This window comes from Helianthus annuus, unplaced genomic scaffold, assembly GCF_002127325.2.
Source record: "Helianthus annuus cultivar XRQ/B unplaced genomic scaffold, HanXRQr2.0-SUNRISE HanXRQChr00c051, whole genome shotgun sequence".
Taxonomy (NCBI): domain Eukaryota; kingdom Viridiplantae; phylum Streptophyta; class Magnoliopsida; order Asterales; family Asteraceae; genus Helianthus; species Helianthus annuus.
In genome coordinates, this window is record NW_023395567.1 from 12,538 (window position 1) to 32,756 (window position 20,219).

The 20,219-nt window shown below is 34.3% G+C and overlaps 1 protein-coding gene across 1 annotated transcript; it reads left to right on the plus strand.

The window, feature by feature from the left end:
- Positions 1 to 1,925: 1,925 nt before the first annotated feature.
- LOC110902643 (zinc finger protein CONSTANS-LIKE 2) lies at positions 1,926 to 4,810 on the plus strand. The gene is made up of 4 exons (XM_022149141.2): positions 1,926 to 2,644; positions 3,499 to 3,675; positions 3,779 to 3,907; positions 4,709 to 4,810. The coding sequence occupies exons 1-4, from the start codon at positions 2,111 to 2,113 to the stop codon at positions 4,808 to 4,810; spliced, it is 942 nt and encodes a 313-aa protein (XP_022004833.1). The 5' UTR covers positions 1,926 to 2,110.
- The last annotated feature ends 15,409 nt before the right edge of the window (positions 4,811 to 20,219 follow it).

A 20,219-nucleotide genomic window follows, 5' to 3' on the forward strand; every position in this document is an offset into this window, starting at 1 on the left:
TAAAACCTAACTGAGTAATTTAAGGCAAGGGCAAAAATTGTATTTCATAAGTAAATGCATCAGATCTCCTTTCTCTCTTAAATACCATTTTTGCCATTGCCTTAAATAAAACCTAACTGAGTAATTTAGCTCATTTTGATGTAAAGTACTTAAAATGATATAAAACATGTGTTTTTGGATATAAAATGAAATTAAAACTTTAAGTTAATTGCCAAAATCGTCCCTGAGGTTTGGGCAGGTTTGCCATTTTCGTCCAAAATGATACTTTTGTACCAAATTGCCCCCAACGTTTGTAACTTTTTGCCATTTTCATCCAAACCATTAACTTAGTTTATTTTTTCTGTTAAGTTGAGGATATTTGGATGAAACTGGCAAATATAAAACCACAGGGACGATTTTGGCAATTTACTCAAACTCTTTAAAAATTCTTTTATTTAATTAATTTTGTTAGATATATAATAAAAAAAATATACATGCAATTTTTATATGAAAAAAATAATAGCTTTGTCACATAATTTTTAGAAATTTTCATCCAACCACTAATTAAGTTAATTTTTCTATTAAGGCGAAGGATGTTTATAAACTAAGATAAAAATTAATTTCTAGTTTTTTATATAGATCAGTTTTATAAAAATAAAATCTATTTAAACCTCTAAATTTTATAAAACTAAAATGCTGGTGACCTTATTGAAAAAGGTCAAATAAAAAATCTTATCATATGTACCAAGTTTGTAATTCATCTTCTACTCTTTTAAATTCACTCCTAAGGAAAAACAGAAGCCAGTGCCCCCCCCCCCTCTATCAAACAACGTATCGTTACCAAACCTTAAAATTACCCACCAAATTGTAATTATAATACTATGAACCAAAAGTTTCTTTACTCAAGCCACTCCGAATAAGTATTAGTTAGTTACCCTCATAATCTTAATTAAATAAATATTTTATTCCTACCAACATATTTCCTAGGTGCTCAACACATTTAAAAAATATGTAACGTTTTACAATTTTTTTCTATCTCTACAACTGATAAATACTAAAAGTTGTAATCAATTATTATGTGTTGCACATCAATGACGTTTTCTCTTTATAAAACTGATTTATATTAAGAAGCTGTAAATTAATTTCTGTCTTAATTTATAAAATTTAAAACATCCTTCACCTTACACAGAAAAAATAAACTGAGTTAGTGATTTGGATGAAAATTTATAAAAATTATGTGACAAAACTATTAATTTTTTTTACTAAAAACTCCATGTATATTCTTTTTTATTATATATGTAACAAAAGTAATTAAATAAAAGAAATTAAAAAAGGTTTGAGTAAATTGCCAAAATCGTCCATGTGGTTTTATATTTGCTACTTTGCCAGTTTCATCCAAAATTCCAAATATCCTCAACTTAACAGAAAAAATAAACTAAGTTAGTAGTTTGGATGAAAATGGCAAAAAGTTACAAACGTTGGAGGCAATTTGGTACAAAAGTGTCATTTTGGACGAAAATTGCAAACGTGCTCAAACCTCAGGGACGATTTTGGCAATTAACTCTAAAACTTTTAAAGGGTATGTTTCAAAATTCAGATAATACATAAAGAACAAAGTGAAGTTTACCCTAATTGTATACATGTAATTTACATGCTTTCCTTTAAATTTTTGTATTGTATTTGATTAATAAAATTGTTTTATTTATATTTGCTCTAACGGTTCCTACGATACTTTTAATATGAAAGTGATTTGTACAAGATGTCTTTTACATTGAGGGGAATAAATGGCATAACCATAACTTAGTGATGAATGAAAAAACAATTGTTTGATTGAGGGTGAGTTTTGATAATCTAGCAAACTTCAAGGGTACTATTTAGAAACACACCATATATATATATAGTGGAAGTGGACTAGCCTCAAGTTATTTTTGAGTGTTTACAAGAGGCTGAATTTTTATTTCTCCCTTTTCTCATCTTTGAGAAAGAGAATTCTGAAAGAGATTGCCATTCAAGAGTCTTTGACTTTTTAAGCAACAATTGCCAATTTTGGTATACTTCTGTTCATCAACTGAAATAAGTTAAAAAAAAAAAAAAAAAAAAAAAAAAAAAACTCAAGCTTTCATCATCCATAATGTCTTCTGAAATCTATGAGTTTGATGGGTGTTTCTTCAATGATACATATTCATCATTCAACGATCCTTCATCCCCCATTGACATCATGCAAGCTTTCCAAGAACACAATTACAGTTATACCCCTTTGACCAGCCATGAAAATCTTGATGAAACTGACCAAATCATCCCCACCCTCCTCTCAAGCTCCCCACCAAGCAACCAGCTTGACAACCTCTCTCTCTACCAAAAGGGTATTTCTGTAAATTCATCAAACCATGTTCTTGACTTTTGCCCTTCTGAAGTCAAAATAGAAAAAAGTCAACCACCTTTGTATGACCATTACTGCTTTGGTGAGTCTGATAATGCATTCAAAATGATGCAGAGGAGCTACAGCAGCAATTCTTTCCAACATGGGAGATCAAATGGTGTTTTTTATCAACCAAAATTTAATGGATTGATTGATGCCCCATATCTTGATTCCCGAGTCTTAACCTCATCTGATCATAGCTTCTCCTCTAATATGAGAAGAGTTTGTAGCACTGGTGATTTACATGTTAGTCCTCTTTCTTCATTTACTACAGAAATATTACCATAATTTTGTTTTGAGATGCTTTATCAAAATCACACCTCACTTTTGTTCCTTTTAGTTCACAAGATTCTTATAGAATCTTTCAAAACACTCATCACATATATATATATATATATGTGTGTGTGTGTGTGTGTGTATAGTGAGATAGAATTGAAGTTCGTTCACTACCGAACCAATTTCAAGTGGAGAATTACGAGAGACTGTATAAAATGAAAACGAATTTCGTCGGAAATCTGTGGGAAATTTCTGACACTTTTCCTACGCATAACAATTTGTGGCTTTTTTGTCGCAAAAACTAAGACCCTTTTTTGTTCGTCGGAATTTCTTGGGAAAAGTGTCGGCATTTTCGTTCGTAGGAAATGTGTAGAAAATTTTGGTAGGAATAGTAGCAGTTTTCCAGTAGGGACACTTGTACCTGTTGTAAATATGACAGATACATGAGACCGTTATATAAGCACATAACCATCTCTCTTTCTCTCTCCAACTATGGTATATGTCATGCAATATGCACAAGTTCTTATACGTTTCTCATAGTTCTGATTTAAAATAGGTTTTTTTTTTTTTTAGTGAATGTCTATTTATATATAAAAAAAATTCATAATGTAAAGCCACTATAATGTTATATGATGTCAAACTTATTTTTGATGTCTCATGAAACCATATTATGAGGGCTGTCTTTGTCTGCATGGCTCATTTGATAAGAGGGTATGATGCATAAAAGTGATCAGCCTCATAGATTTTAAATAACCCAAGGCTATATATAAGATATAAAAAATGGTGCTTATATTTTGTTTTGACTAATTTACCCTTGTTTTTAGAGTCAGAAGGTCAAAGAAACAAGTCAAAGGTTGTCTTCTAGTCCATTATCCACAGAGAGTTCATTCATGGAGGAAACAAATTTTAAAGTGGGGCGTTACAATGCAGAAGAGAGGAAAGAGAAGATCATGAAATATAGAGCAAAGAGGACACAAAGGAATTTTAATAAGACAATTAAGGTAAATGTTTATAACATAGGTAGTTTAGTCATTTAACAAAAAATCAAGCATAAGTTTTTCAAATATTATTAAGATGAAATTAAACTATTTCATGGTTATGTAGTATGCGTGTCGGAAGACCCTCGCTGACAACCGTCCACGAATACGTGGTAGATTTGCACGCAATGATGAGCCTGGAGAGCTTCCTAAGTCCACAACTTTTCATCAATACGGAGTTGACGATGAACTTTGGGTAATTCACCCGATATCTTATATTTTAGTGTTGAAAAATGCACAATTATCTTGGTCTACTATATAAATCGTTTTATAAATACCTAATAACGGTTTTTCAATTTCCTATCCAACATTGATGTGGCGGAACCATCAGGGGCGAAGGATAGTGGGGGGCGGGAGGGGGCGGCCGACCCCCTGAACTTTTCGCTCAGTATTGGAGAGTATGTAATTTTCGTATAGAAATTTTTGCGTATATACGTTTCCGACCCCCCGTTTTATAGAAATTTTTGGGTATATACGTTTCGACCCCCCGGTCGGAAATCTCAAGCTTCGCCACTGGGAACCATTAAATTTGTTGGTATAGGGTCATTAAAAATTATTTTCTCGACTGAGTACAACTAAAATGTCAAACTTTTGTTACTCTTAAAAAACCTTAGATTTTATAGCAATCATCGAACAAATTCTTATGATTGTAGGCTCAGTGAACACCCTGACCCTCCCTGATTCCGCCGATGATTATTAAAATCATTATTTTATATTTATGAAATGTAATTATTAACCTTTTTAAAGTGCTAAAGTCTTCCTTTATCTTGATATATATAAGAGTAGTAAACAAAAAAGAAAACAAACATGGTGGCAAGAAAATGAATCCTATGATGGTCCCGCATGTCTTCTCTCCTAAAACATATTTATTGTCTAATTCTATTTGATAGCGATGTTGTCTCTTAGTGAAATGTTTTCTTGATCAACATTCGATTGATTAATGATTTATGACGTATGATTTGATCATAACTGAATTTTGCATTGTCAAAATTTGCAGATGGATGGTTTTCATGAAGAAGATGGTGAAAGAATGACACAATTTTTCAACACTTATTCATCTATGGCTCAGTTTCAGCAGTTCAGCTTCATTCATAATTGATTTCATTGTCATTTTTTATTTTTATTATTATTAGAATTGTTCAATTTTAAACTTTACAAGTCTTTATGGCCAAAACTATAGTTAAGGTTCTTTTTATCCCAATTAATAAGCAAAAACAAATGGCCAATTTAGGGTGTAATGGATCTTAATTAAATTGAATATAGATATTACTTTTTTGTATCATGGTATATTATGTGTGTGTTAATTAGATGAATTAAGTTATGATGTACATAACCTCATGATTGTCTTAGACAACATTTTTTTTTCAGTTATGTTTGAAAAAAATAATATAGAAGAAAAAAAGATTTCTTAACAAGAGAACTTTTTGAAAGGCAATCTTTGCCCTGATTGATTTTTTTGTAAAAAAAAAAAAAAACAATAATTGATATTCCCCTGATTGGATTTTTTATAACTTTTTTTAGTTTATAAAGGGACATTCTTAACAGTTGATATTCCCCTTGATTGGATTTTTTATAACTTTTTTTAGTTTGTAAAGGGACATTCTTAACAAGAGAACTTTTTGAAAGGCTATTTTTGCTTTTGTGTATTTGTTTTTTATTCACTTGCTTTAAATATTCTCTATAAGAGAAGATTAGCAAAGTGATATTTTTTTTTCGAACGTAATATCTCTATAGTTAAACTTGCATACGAGAATTTAGTTGCATTAAATGCAAGTTTATATCTTATGTGAATTACGTTCTCTATATTATACATGAAGGTAAAATACATGTCTCTTTGTCCTACCTATTGGTCATACAGTTTTCATAATTTGTTGTTTAAATAGAAATAAATGATTAATTAATTCAAAACAATATAAGGAATTTGCATAGACTTGGAAGTTTAATAAATAAATAAAAAAAATAAACCGACATTGGTAGCGGAAATGTATTACATCCCCTAAAGATGAAGAAGGTACAAACTCATGCTAAGCTTGGAATGCTCGTACCAACATATATGACTTTTTACCAACATATATGAAGGGGAAGACCTACTAAAAAAACACGACATTGTAAGGGGAAGACCTACTATAGTACTATGACTTTTTACCAACCACTACTAGAAAACTAGGTTTTTCCGACCGCAATTTTGGTCGCAAACCAGTTGCAATTGCCCTGTTGCGACCGTTTTCCGACCGGACCTACGATCGGAAAAACACCCGTCGCAATTGCTCTACTCCGACTAACTTGCGACTGCTGCTATCTTTTGCGACCCGGGTTTTGCGACTTTAATAATGGTCACAAAAATTGCGACTGCTCTAGGTTTTGTGGGACTTTGGTTGCGACGGTCTTGATGCGACCGTATTCCGACCGCATGCCTTTTACAAACTGCGATCGTTTTCCGACCGCATGCCTTTTACAAATTGCGACTATTTTGCAACTGCTTGCCTTTTGAAAACGACCGTTTTTGCGGTCACAATTTTTATTAATTATAGCCATTTTCTATTTTAACCTGCATATAATATCTATTTTAAAATTTAATATTATCAAATTTTCACAATTATATAAAACATTCCACTTAAAACATTAAATACCAAAGTTATCATAACAAAATACATATTCAAAACAAAGTGTTTACATGTTTTGAAACCTAAGTCAATGATTATGCGTTTTGAAACCTAGCTTTTAGCATCACTTCAATGTTTGCCATTCTTTCATTCATAGCCTCTTTATCCGCCTTATCTTTCTCTTTTTCCACCACCAATCCCGCAATAATATCGTTCAACCTTTCTTTTTCTTTCACTATATCTTGGATAATCACGTTCAACCTTTCGATCTAATAAAACCAATGCAATGTGAAATATTAATGACCATCACTGCCCTCAATTGGAGAAGACATCAAAGTATGTTGCTAATCTGACTTTAGTCCAACGGTATCACTACTACCTAGAACACTTCCTTGACTACGACCTTGCTCGCCACTACTTAGATCAACGCCTCGGCCACGACCCATGATATTTACCGTAGTATGTCCCATGATATCTACAATAAAAAGCAAGTATGATATCTACATAGATGGATCAACTATAGTTTTAGATTCCTGCGCTAACCTAAAAAGACTTTGACATGTGTCAACATACCTTATTGTTGCCCTGTTCTCTTATTTTTTACTAAAGAAACCTCAACATGTCCATGTTCTTCAAAAGCATGCTGGATCTATCATCAATATCATAGTTTGGGATCTGACTGCAGGTCTGTTCTAGACATCTTGACAAATCTTTGAAATGGGTTTGAATCTTTTGATTGATTATTGCGGTGCATCATCATAACCACATCTGCCAGTAATAAACACTGAATCTTGAAAATGTCTGCTCAGGTGTAAATTATACTGAATCTTATGAAAGATTTTAAAACTGGTTTGAGAGCCCCAGTTTGAATCCAGCTCCAACCATAGGGTTGAAATTGGTTTCTAACTGTACTTTGGAACCCATCAAAGCCGACCCAAACCGGTTAAATCCTGATTTCAAACCATAGTTGTTCCTTTCTCTCTCAAAAACCAGGTTGGAACCCGAACTGGTTTAACCAAAGGCAAGTTTTGATTTCTTTTTACCAAACCCAAACCAGTTTCCACCCGAACCGGTTTAGGCCTGAATCCTAAGTCATGCACCAAGTCTCCTACTCCAACCTTCTCTACAGCCCATAAACTCAAATCAATTTTATACATAAGAAATGAAAGTTAAATCAAGAAAATATATATTCTGAACCTGTATATTGACAATGAGAAGAGAAGGCAACAATCTGTGGACTATAACCGGAGGAGGAAGCTCGAGAAATTGGGCAATGGGTGGTTGATCTTTCCTTGAACGTATAAAACTTGCATCAAGTGACACAATTGGCGAGTTCTGAATATGCCGCTCAGGAAGTCCGATGATCGGTCTGCAGTCATATACAAATAAAACAATAAAAAATATATAAAATCTGTCTGGAAGTGACCTACATAAACAAACAGTGAATAAGACGTATCGGCTCTTGTTAGATATTTGTGCAGTTTATTCCATAGAAAATTTTCTTCAATATCCATCTCTTTCATCATAACCCAAACAGTACCAATATTTTAATTCTAAGACATGATACAAATTTGTTGGCTAAAACTTTTAGGTCTTAATCATTGTGATTTATGACAATGCCACGTAAAATAAAAGAAAGAGTAAAATGCCATTTTCGTCCCTGTGGTTTAGCAACTTTCGTCTAAAGGTTTGTTTTTCCGCATCCGGATGCAAAAGGTTTGAAATCTTGCAATTTCCGTCCGGCTCGTTGACTCCATCCATTTCTTAATGTTAAGTCAGGGGTTTTTCGTCTTTTTAGACATTATTTTGATGATTAAAGGGCTTGGGTGGAGAGAATTTAACAAAGGTGGATCTTTATTTCTTATAGTGTTTTTTTTTTAAAAAAATGCCTAAAAAGGCAAAAAATGGCTCTCATTTAATTGAGAAAATGGATATTTAACTGAGAAAATGGAAATTTAACTGAGAAATTGGATGGAGTTAACGAGTCGTATGAAAATGGAAAGATTTCAAACCTTTTGGATCCAGATGCCAAAAAAACAAACCTCTGGCCGAAAGTCACAAAAGTGGCCAAACCTCAGGGACGAAAATAGCATTTTACTCTAAAAGAAATGGCAAGCTATTAGATCAATTAATCATCCATTACCTGTAATAACCTACCTCCAGCATACATAGGGCAAAATGCTAAGATTTTGTAGGCTCAAAGTTAGTAATGAAGAATACCTAATCCATCAGGTCATACCATTTAGTCATGGTCATACCATTTAGTCATTGATCTCACATAACAAAATAGAATAAGTAATGCAGGAAGATTTAGTGACACCTTTCTGGATACAATGAGGCATAAGCATGTGTGAAGTCAAAGCAGCTTCTGCACAGATAAGGGCATGAGCAACTTTTTCCACATAAGTGAAGTCAGGAGTCGGTTGATCACTTCCTATAATGAACTGGAATGAGAGACTCTATTAATTATATAACGAATAAACAAGAAAACACTATTCAGTTTTTATCAGTTTCTCCATATATGTACCAGTTCAATTCTGGTAAGCCTGTAACAATTCTGACCCTGAGTCGCTTACAGCGAATTGATCAAGTTTAATCATTATAAATATAAATTAATCAAGTAAAAATCTTTTAAGACACTTTGAGGGTATCATAGTAAATTGCACCTTGATTATCTTCCCCAATCGCTTCAAATTCCCTTCACCAACCATCTTTAATGCCATCGTTGCTTCAGGTGCCCTTAACCCTAATCGATTCTTATATGTTATAAAGTCCCCCACACCCTAGGTCCATCCCCTTCAGCCCCGTCCTCACACCCGCTTACGTGGACGCCTACGTGGCGGAGCATCCTTTGAGGACTACCCTCCTCCACACCCCATAGTCTCAGAGGAAATGCCCTCAACTTTTTCGAATACCGAAAAAATGCAAAAAAATGCATATGCTTAATACATTAATTAGTGTAACAACAATATTACATAAATAAAAAATCTTGAATACCTAAATAACTTTAATGTACCATACTTGTTTTATGTACAACACAGAGATTTCTAAAGCAAGATCTCACTTGCTATAGCTCCCCTTCCCAATCTGCATTGACATGAATTCAAATAAAGTTACACTAATTATAAAAATCATTTTGTAACATTTTTTTCCGTAGCAATATACTGAACTTATGTATTTATGTGTTTTTTAGAAAGGCAACTTATATATTTATACGTTAGTATATAAAAAAACGACCAGAGCACAAGCCTATATCATAGGATGAGACATTGAACCTTTGATCGCTGAACCTTATATCACGCGCCTCGGCAGGTTTACTGCTCTCTGGTACGGCTTTCGGCTTTGCTGGAGCGGTTACTGCTGAATGTGAATAAGTTATACCCGAAAGCTTTTCGCGCAGATCTCTTACACCTGAAGTTACTCATTGATTACTCTTTTTCTGAAGCTTTAGACGGAGGTCTAGGGCACCAACTCTGCGATCTAAAAAAGGCGAAGAATGGTGAGTATATGTATAAAGAAGGTTACTAACTTACTTATAATCTCTAGTGTGATAATAAAAATTATAGTTTCATACTTGATACTTGTGGATCAGCTTGTTCGTAAAGATCGTGCTCCCATTTGTCATCATCTTGCCTCTGCCTGCAGCAAGAAAGTAACTGGTTCAAATTGGAAGTCTTAAAATTATTAAATTATGTTGTGACTCTCTTCAACAAGCCCTTAATTCAAAGTTCGACAAATTAACAGTGCGACATGTAAAAGAAACGATAGGAAAGAGAAGATAGTATAACCTAAATGTTCATCTACAAATTTCATATTGATTATAAACTTCTACTGATGTTTCCCATGGTGTGCTAAAGGACGTTAAACAAATATAGGTGATTTGAAGAATCTGCACAACATAATATAGTTCCAGATCAGCTAAAAAAATATATACGATGGCAAAAAAGATCTGCACAATTGCAAAAAATTGCATACTTGTTGCTAAACAGATCTAAAGAGCGAGAAAACACAGCTCTTGCATTATTTCTAGCCTGCAATATAAAAAATAGGGTCACCGTATCATCAATTAAGCTACAAATCCACATTCTAACAAGTTACATTCAACAAAATTTAAACAGTTTAAATCAAATCAACGCCTTATCCCAAACTTAACAAGTCCAAAACAAAACTACCTCATCAAAATCATTCAGCCGCAACCAAATCCTTACCAGAGTCCACAAAATCCAAAACAGCCTCCACATCCAACGATCCTCCAAACCCTAGAACAATCAAATTCATCAATTTACCAAATCAATTCACCAATTCACAAACAAACACAATAAATCATTACAATAAACTCGCAAATTTACGTTCGGTCGTAGGAGAAAACAAAATCAAGCCGTCGTATAAATACAACCAAAGACATATAGATTCAAAATTACAATAGCATCAACTCAAACCTAGACTAATTTGTATCGTTTTGATTTAACCAAATGATTGACTAACTATTAGTAAATTAGGGCAAAACACAAGCAATTAATCAAAAATTAAGATATGTGAATTCCGGAAAGAATATGAACACTATGACTACGATTCATTTATCGATCAATGAAGTGACACATACCAGATGTACGGTATCAGATCGATGAATGACGAGGATGATCGCCGGAGTCGCAGATGAACCGTGAGTCGCAGATGAGGATGATGAAAGATTAACAGATCTGCAGATCTGTTTTGATGAACGTCAATGATCGTCTGATTGAAGCTTCTAAACTTATGACTACTGACAGTTTTAACCCAGAATTTATGACTATTTGCAGTTTTTACCCTAAATACTAATGAATAATTTTTTGCTTTTTTTTTGTATCTGCGACCGCTTTAAATGGTCGCAACTTTTGTTTTTTATATTTCTCGTATTTGTGACCATTTTATACGGTCACAACTTTTGTTTTTTTTGTTTTTTTTATTTGCGATTGCTTTAAACGGTTGCAAATTTTGCTATCTTTTATTTTTCTTGTATTTGCGACTGTTTTCCGACCACAAAAATACGGTCACAAAATTTGCGACCGTTTTGCGATCGAATCTGGATTGGTCTTTAATTTTGCGATTGTTTTGGTTTTAGTCACAAATCGGTCTCTAATTTTGCGACCGTCTTATGTTAGTCGCAAAATTTGGTCGCAATTGCTTAGTTTTCTAGTAGTGAACATATATGAAGAAGGTACAAACTCATGCTAAGCTGAGAATGTTTGTACACTGACAAAATATTTAACGTAAAATGTTGAAAAGGTATAAACCATTAGAAACGTAATGGTTGTTGGATACGAGTATTGCCAACATGTCGAAAAAAATGCAATGTGAGGATGTTTGGACACTAATCTCCATATTATGCAATGGTTAAGGATGTAACAAAGGAGTATTATGATAATATGTACAACACCACTTGGGTAATCTCACGACTCTTAAAACCTTTGACATGTTGGGATCACTCATCAATAAAATAATGTTGATGCATAGTGAGATCTCTTTGTATATGTTTAAATTGTATACTTATAATCGAAGCCCGTTGTCTAAACTAGCTACCTCATATAGCGAATCCATGTATATCCTTTACCATTTTCGCCTCAAATACACAAGGAAAACAATAAATATGTGAGTTCATGTCGCATAGTGAATTTTGTCAACTAAAGGTATGATTGGTGATGATACACGAGTGGTACCTCACATACGATATAAGTTTTTAGTCTGGATTGATGGGAATAATGTCTAAAACGCGAGCAAACTGGATACACGACTAAGCATTTGTGAATCTAATGACCATAGGCATAGATGTTTTCTCATGTGACTTTCAAGGTAAACAAAGCAAGAAAACCAAACACTTTGATGAATTTATCGTCTTATCAATTTATGCATGCATCGCGATATATACTCTCTTGCGAGGATCTTCTCACATGATAGTCGTTAAGAGTAAAAAGGTTAAATTGGCTCCTGCATGCAAATGCTACTCTTGATTCGCGATTAATTTAGCATTTATGAGGATTCCTTAATCATCAAACAAATAGAACACGTCCTAACGAACTATATAAGCCACCAAAAAGGGACTTAGGATGTATGTTGTGCATATCCTATATAAAAGTTATAATTAAAATATAGCAAATAAATACAAAATAATTATAGTGGTGGTACATATTCAAATTATATTCATGTATACTTTACATTTTAATAACAGAAGTCAACCAACAAACATTTCATTGTTAAAAATAAACAAATGATTTAAGATAAAAATAAAGAGAATAATAACCATGGTAAGTGATAACTTATGGTTTGACTTTAATGGGAGGGATGATAGTTTTTTCTTCAATGGGCTGGTAAGGTGTTGGGTTGAGTCAATCCTTCACCAGAAAGTGAATAAAGTATAGGGTAAAACTGATAATGAGTTTTTGTAGCACTAAATGCATTATTTATGTTGTTTCATTTTCACATTTGTACTCTATGAAGCAGGAGAACCATAATATACCATACAAGGTGGCCCGTGACAGTCAATAAACAAGTTATTGCAGTATGAAGTACAAGTTTTACCTTACAAATTTTACCTTCTTGGTATTTAATTTTGAGAAAATTATAATATAAATAATTTGGTATATTTATATGATATTAAATATGTCAAACCTCATTTTAACTCTATAGTTATGAAATACGGAAATAAAAACTATTATATATCTCGTTTCCCATAGTATTTTTTGGCGTAAATAAGATTTTCGATTTGCTTTCGGATTATGAGCGGTACCAAAGTGAAGAATGTTTTTCATATAACAAGTGAATACATACGCCTGATCCATAACTGAAGTTTTCATACCACTCTACCTAAGAAGGGAATATCGTTTAGCAAGGTCCATAATTGAGGGAAGAGTGTATGATGTCTTAATGTGTATGGGTAGGGTATATGCATATAAAGATATCTTAGCCACGGTGACCATTTAGGGTAGTGGATATGAGCTGGCGCCCCCTCCTCACAAGCAAAAAAGTAACCAATAGCTCCCCATCGCCCATTATCGTGGCGCCATTGGAAGGGTGTTATCGGTGATCCGCGACTGCCATAACGAGCTGTAACGAGCTTGGTTGGTGGGCCATAGGTGAAAGGTGATTGTTGAACGGTCAATTTAAAAAACTCAAATTATTTTATTTTTCCATCTATATAAAAACACACACTTATTTCTTTTACCCATCTCTATTCACACTTTTTATACTCTCAAAATCTCGAATCTCAAATTTTATACTTTCAAAATCTCTACTCTTAAATGGTGCGACGTTAGACTGAACAAGAGGATATCATTTTAGGGATGTCTTCAAATAATGTACACTTTTGGAAAGGCATTTGTCCACGTTCCATTAACATGTGGGTGCAAACCATCATAATATGAATGCAATATTAAGAAGGTTTATGCTTCTACGAATAAATTGTACAAAATTTGAGATGTGCTATGTCCATGCGTTGAACCGTGAGGAGAGTTTACTCGAGGATGAAGCGCTTGTCGCGCCACATGGCGAGTTCCAAACACGACACAGAATTTAGTTTGCTAACGTTGGGGCTTGGAGAATTTTAAATTTCTTACCCTTAGTTTTAATATATAAAATATTAGTAGTTTATGTTTTATTGCAACCATCATGTTATTTTTTTATAGTTTTAATATTTAAATGTTGTGTGTTTTTCAATGTAATTTTTTTATTTTGTTTAATTGTTATCTTTTTTTAAATGTTATGTTTTTTTATTTAGTTTAAATGTTATATATAAAAACATAAAAAAATAATTAATTAAGTAATGATTGAGGAGTTTTTATTTCATTGCATGAGTGTTATTGGAAGTGGATAATAAAACCCACTGTTGACGTGGCACTAAGATGACGCTGAGGTGGTATAATGGAGCCCTTAGGGACTCCATTCCATATCCACTGGCCTTAATACTACAAACACCCTAAACTTTATTAGGTCGGGGGGTATAAAATGGAGTCTCTTGTGCCAACTCAGCGACATTATGTCGCGTCAACCAATACCCCCCCCCCCCCCCCCTTTAACACCCAAGAAATGGGATAAAATCCTCCAAAAGGTCAATAGCGTCCCCTTTATTGATTTTAATATTTACCTAACCCTACAAACATCTTATTATTGCACTAGCGACCATTCAATAGTGCCCCTACAATCGTACCCATGGTATGATATGGAAGACTTATTGATGAAGAAATTGCTAAGATGAAAGGTCAATCACACTTCATGCCCTCCAACCTTTTATACCAATACTAAACAAAAATATCAATACCAGTAATATGAAAGCATTAGCAAAATGTGCCTTGGGTAGGCAATATAGTACCAATGCTAAAACACAACTACTTAATAGTAAAACCAACTATGCTAGCCCACTTGATGATAATTACAACCCCCACCCCATAGACTAGCCATAGGACCATATTCACGTTTTGAACCTGACATAAAACCACCCTAACATGACAAGAACTTGAAAACCATAAAGAAAACATGACATACGTATTCATTACGTATTCCTTGGTTGACATGAAAGCGACTCATTTAGTGCGAAAAAACATACATTTTTTTATTTGCATGTTAGTAATTTAAAATTTAAAAATGTATTTATAATATATAAAACAACTACATTTAAACAATCAATACATCGTAATATTTTTGTTGTAAACACAGAATAAGTTAATAAATAAGATACACTTAAAAAAATTACATAAAATAAACCAACTAGGTTGACTTGAATCCGACCCACATAGTTACATATGTTCACGAGCTATTTTCTTCTTTTACGTTACTAGTAAATTTTAAATTCCCTAGGTTTATAAGTAGATATTTTCTTCTTTTACGTTACTTTTATACTTTTTGTGACCTTTGTTCCTTTAGTCCACTTAATTATAATCTAATGGTACAAATTAAGAAAAAAAAAAGTTACATTATTGATCAAGGGATATGTTCTTATCACACAGACTAATCAAATCATTGGCAAAACATTATACAAAAGATAGGAAAAAAGCCATTGATGATTAGCAAGCTGCTGCTGTGTCGCCTTTTATCTAAATTCTTGTCAAAAAGAAGTTAATAAAATAACAAATATAATGTACGAATCGAACGAAGACGACGACAAGAATCATTCAAAACTATTATAAAAATGCAAGCCTGTAAAGAAGTTCCCTGTAGCTTGTTCATTAATCCTAAAACCTGATTTTAGGCCTATTGTCTAACCTCAGGCCAGTGGGGATTATGCCCTCAATCTCAATCTAAAGCTAAATATCCCCTCCTGAATAGTTTAAAAATTAAGGGCATCCTTTGCCTTTAGATATATAGAATAGATGTCTATATGATGCAAAGTTCTTTCAATATATGCTACATCAAGCATAACTTAATAATTAACTGGTGATAATGATGTTAAATCTCTCTTTTTAATAAAGCTTTGATTATCAACTTGTAAAACAACGGTATGGGTAGGGGTTTTGACCATTAGGTCTCTTGCGGTTAAAAGCGGGCACCTAAGAATGTTTAAAAGAAAGCAAAAAAGTAAAATGCCCGGACGGTCCCTGTGGTATTGTAAAATAACACCTATAGTCCCTAACCTTTGAAAATTACACTGGTTGTCATTGTGGTTTGACAGTTTGTTACTCAGATAGTCCCTAGAGTGGATGGGGGTTAGTTTTCTCAATTAAGTTCATATGAAATTACTTATTTACCCCCTTCCTTTTGTTAAAATATAAAAAAATCACACACGCACACACACCCTTTTTATTTAAATATAATAACTAACCCCAATCCTACCCCACCCAACCCCATCTTCTTCATCCATTACCAGCACCACCAAATGACTGTCACCATCCATTTACCACCACCAAACTGCCACCACCATCCATCTCATCTCCACCTCCAAACGACCGCCACCAAGCACCACCCATCTCTGTGGTTGTTTTGATTTCAAACCTCCAACCCATCAAATCTATTGATTTTGATTATGTAAAGCTTCGAATCAAAGCTCATCACCATCTACCTGCAACCACCAAGCATCCCAACCCAAAATCTTCACCCCCATCGAACATCACCAGCATCTCTGTTTGTGAACGTATACGACGACCACGATGGCCAAAGGTATGTGACAACGATGATTGTAATAGTCGCCGAAGAACGAAAAGGACGACGACTGTTGGGTGTTTTTTGAGATCTGAGGGTCAGGGAAGGGGTGAACAGGGTGGAGATGTTCAACAGTGATGATTGTTGGTTCAAAAACAGGTCAAAAGACGGTGCCCGAGGGTGCCAGAGAAACGAGGGTGACAGTGGATATCAGTTTTTTCGAGAGTGAATTTCAAATTTTGTCCTTAATCTTTATAGTGAATTTCAGGCGGTGTCCTTTATCTTTCAAATTGACGAGTTTTATCCTTTGTGTTTTAAAATCCATCACGTTATGTCCTTTAGGCTTAATGCAGTTTGTTTTTTTAGTTAAGTATGACCATGTGCAAGTCACATGAGGGTAGATATGTCATTTGTTATACCCCTTATCTTTTTCCCCAGTATAAACTAACCCAAACCCTACTTTATCAAATTTCCCCTAAATCGTTTCCCCAAATTGAAATCAGGCTTCCACCACCTCCTTCCACCATCACAACTACAACCTCCTTCTGCCACCACCACCGCCACTCTTCTCTCTCTCTCCCTTTCTCTCTCTCTCTCTCTCTCTGCACTACACCCACCACCATCACATCCCTCACCAACCACCATTGCCACACTCTTCCTCTTCCCGATGGTCGGTTAACAAATGAAACCCCTCTTACCCTCTCTTCAAATGAATGCTCGAACGTCTTGTATTCTCCCTTCATCATTTATTTTGAATTCCCATTATGTGATTCCTGTCGGATTAGATGCAGGGGCAGCGACATCTAGAAACAGTTCCGATGAATCAGGTAAGTCTCATAATTCTTCTTTTTGTCCTCTCCAACCGTTCTCTTTTCTCCAACACCTATTCACTGTTGAGCGATTATATTGACTTGTGTGTTGGCTTTAGTTATTTGTTAATTCTAGTAAACTCATTGTGTTGTTTGAACTAGAGGTTTGGAAGATACCTTCATAGTCTTCTGGAAGTATTTGAATATAATCCATGTTGCTTAATTTGTATCACTAATATGTTAATATTTTGTTTCTGTACTCTATATGTTTTAATTTTTTGTTCTTTTAAATGTTTTTTTAAATAAGGTAAAAAGACAAATATACCCTCATGTGCCTTGCACATGATCTGACTTAATAGAAAAAATTAACTGGGTTAGGGCTAAAGGACATAACGAGCAATATTTTAAAACAAAAGGGTAAAACTCGTCAATTTGAAAGATAAAGGACACCGTCTAAAATTCACTATAATGATAAAGGACAAAATTTGAAATTCACTCGTTTTTTCGAGGTATGGAGGTTTTTAGAGGGTCAAGAAGCGTCGTAAGGGATGATTGGGTGGGGCGGTTGATAGTTGTAGTAGAGGAAATTTGTGGTGAGTGATATGGTTATGGTTGAAAATGAAGAAGATGATTGGGATGGGCGGTTGATGGTGGTGTTGTCGGTGGTTGACGGTGGTGCTGTTGGGTGGCTCACGGTGGCGGTGTTTCCGTGAGAAGAGGGGGGAGATGGGTAAGGCTAGGGTTAATTTAAGGAATTTGAGTTATTTATTTTCATTATATAGGTGGGCCTACTTGAGTTTAGTTACATTTTTTCTTTATTGTTTTAATAAAAGAAAGGGGTAAATAAGTAATTTCAGATGGACTTAACGGAGAAAACTAACCCCCTTCCACTCTAGGGACTATCCGAGTAACAAACTGTCAAACCACAGGGACCATCGGTGTAATTTTCAAAAGTTAAGGATTATAAGTGTTATTTTACAAAACCACAAGAATCATCCAGGCATTTTACTCAAAGCAAAACAAATGTATATTTATAGGTAGTCTAATCTCTATTTGTAATACGCATTAACAAAATTAAAAGGAGTCGTTGATTCTCTAACCAACTAAATTTTTTTTATTAATACGGATATCTTGTCACTTTTTTAAATTAATCTTTAAAATTGTTATCGACTTAATAGTTGAAGTGAATCTATATAAAAGTTTTTGTTGTACCATTAGATCACATTTTGATTTTGATATGAACCAAATTGGTTTGTGATAGATAATCCGTTGAGTGGATTAAGCTCAAAAGAAAATAGCAAAGAAGCAAGACTTTGAGATAACTCTCTTTTAATATTTTTCATTTCTAAAATCTAAAAGACTGATTCATCCCCTTTTAAAGAGGTACAAACCAACAACTAAACCACTACTACCCTAAAAATTGGAAAACATGGAAACATGTAGAACTGGTCATCCCTACGATCTCCATTCTAGCATCCTGCACTATTACTAAAAAATAGAAAACAAGTAATTAATAAAATGATTGATTATTGACCACGTGACCATTCTCCTTCTTGACACCTGCATGGGCTTACGGGTAGAGGCACATAACATTCCCTTCCACTCAAAACAATCCTTGTCCTCAAGGATAGAATCGGAAGGTGACCCGCGAGACACCACAGCGGTCTCCACTCAGTTCTTCCGGCGACATACGAACAAGTCATAACATAATGCCACGGTGGCCACCATTCATAAGAGCCTTTGTCTCTCTTTAAAGGATTCCCAGTTTTAGTAGTTTAAGCGGGCATCTCCAACATTAGTGCAAGTGATGGTACTTGTGTGGGGGTTGGTTTTAGAGCAATAACAGAATAGGGTGGGTTGTTTTGGTAGTGTATTAGGATGGGTAATTTTGTGCGGTAAAGAATGATGGTTTCTGAGCATTAACATGAGAAGGAAGGATGAACTTTTTGGTGGCATGTCCATGCGTTGTTGGGGCTGATGTTGGTAGAGCAGAAGTTTCGGGTGGTGGGATATTTAGGCTTGGTTGTGGTGGTAGTGAGGCAGGTGGTGGTGTTGCGGGGGAAGCGGGTGACGGGACATTTGGTGTGGTGGCAGAAACGGGTGGTGGAAGTGTAGAAAAAACGGGTGAAGTTGCCCATCTCCGGGACTTGTTTTTTAGAAGATCGATCATCTCAGCAATCGTTGATATGATTCGATCCAACGACCGTTCCATTCGTGAGCGTCCATGAGGGGATCAAGACCGCTCTGATACCAATTGATATGAACCAAATTGGTTTGTGATAGATAATCCGTTGAGTGGATTAAGCTCAAAAGAAAATAGCAAAGAAGCAAGACTTTGAGATAACTCTCTTTTAATATTTTTCATTCCTAAAATCTAAAAGACTAATTCATCCCCTTTTAAAGAGGTACAAACCAACAACTAAACCACTACTACCCTAAAAATTAGAAAACATGGAAACATGTAGAACTGGTCATCCCCACGATCTCCATTCTAGCATTCTACACTATTAGTAAAAATAGAAAACAAGTAATTAATAAAAAGATTAATTATTGACCACGTGACCATTCTCCTTCTTGACACCTGCATGGGTTTACAGGTAGAGGTACATAAAAGATTTTTTATGTTTTTTTCTCAGAACTTAAAAGCAAAATATAAAAATGTAGAATTCGTATCTCGTGTTTTAACTTACTCATTTCACTTAGTGTTAAATTTGTTTTTAGTAATATTATAATTATAGTTTATACTTTAATTTCAGTGGATGTAACACTTTAGAATTGTGTTATAGATATATATTATTTTGTGGTTATCAACTTATTAAATAGATTTACTTGCTAAGAATTTTTTTACTATAAACAACACATCTCATTTACTGAAATGAGTGGGGATTCTACGGAAAGTGTGTTTTTCCTAGAAAGTTTAGGAAGCGATCTGCGCCATCCAATGGGTGTGTTTAATGGTTGAGATCATCTTGGTGGCATTTTGGTAATATGT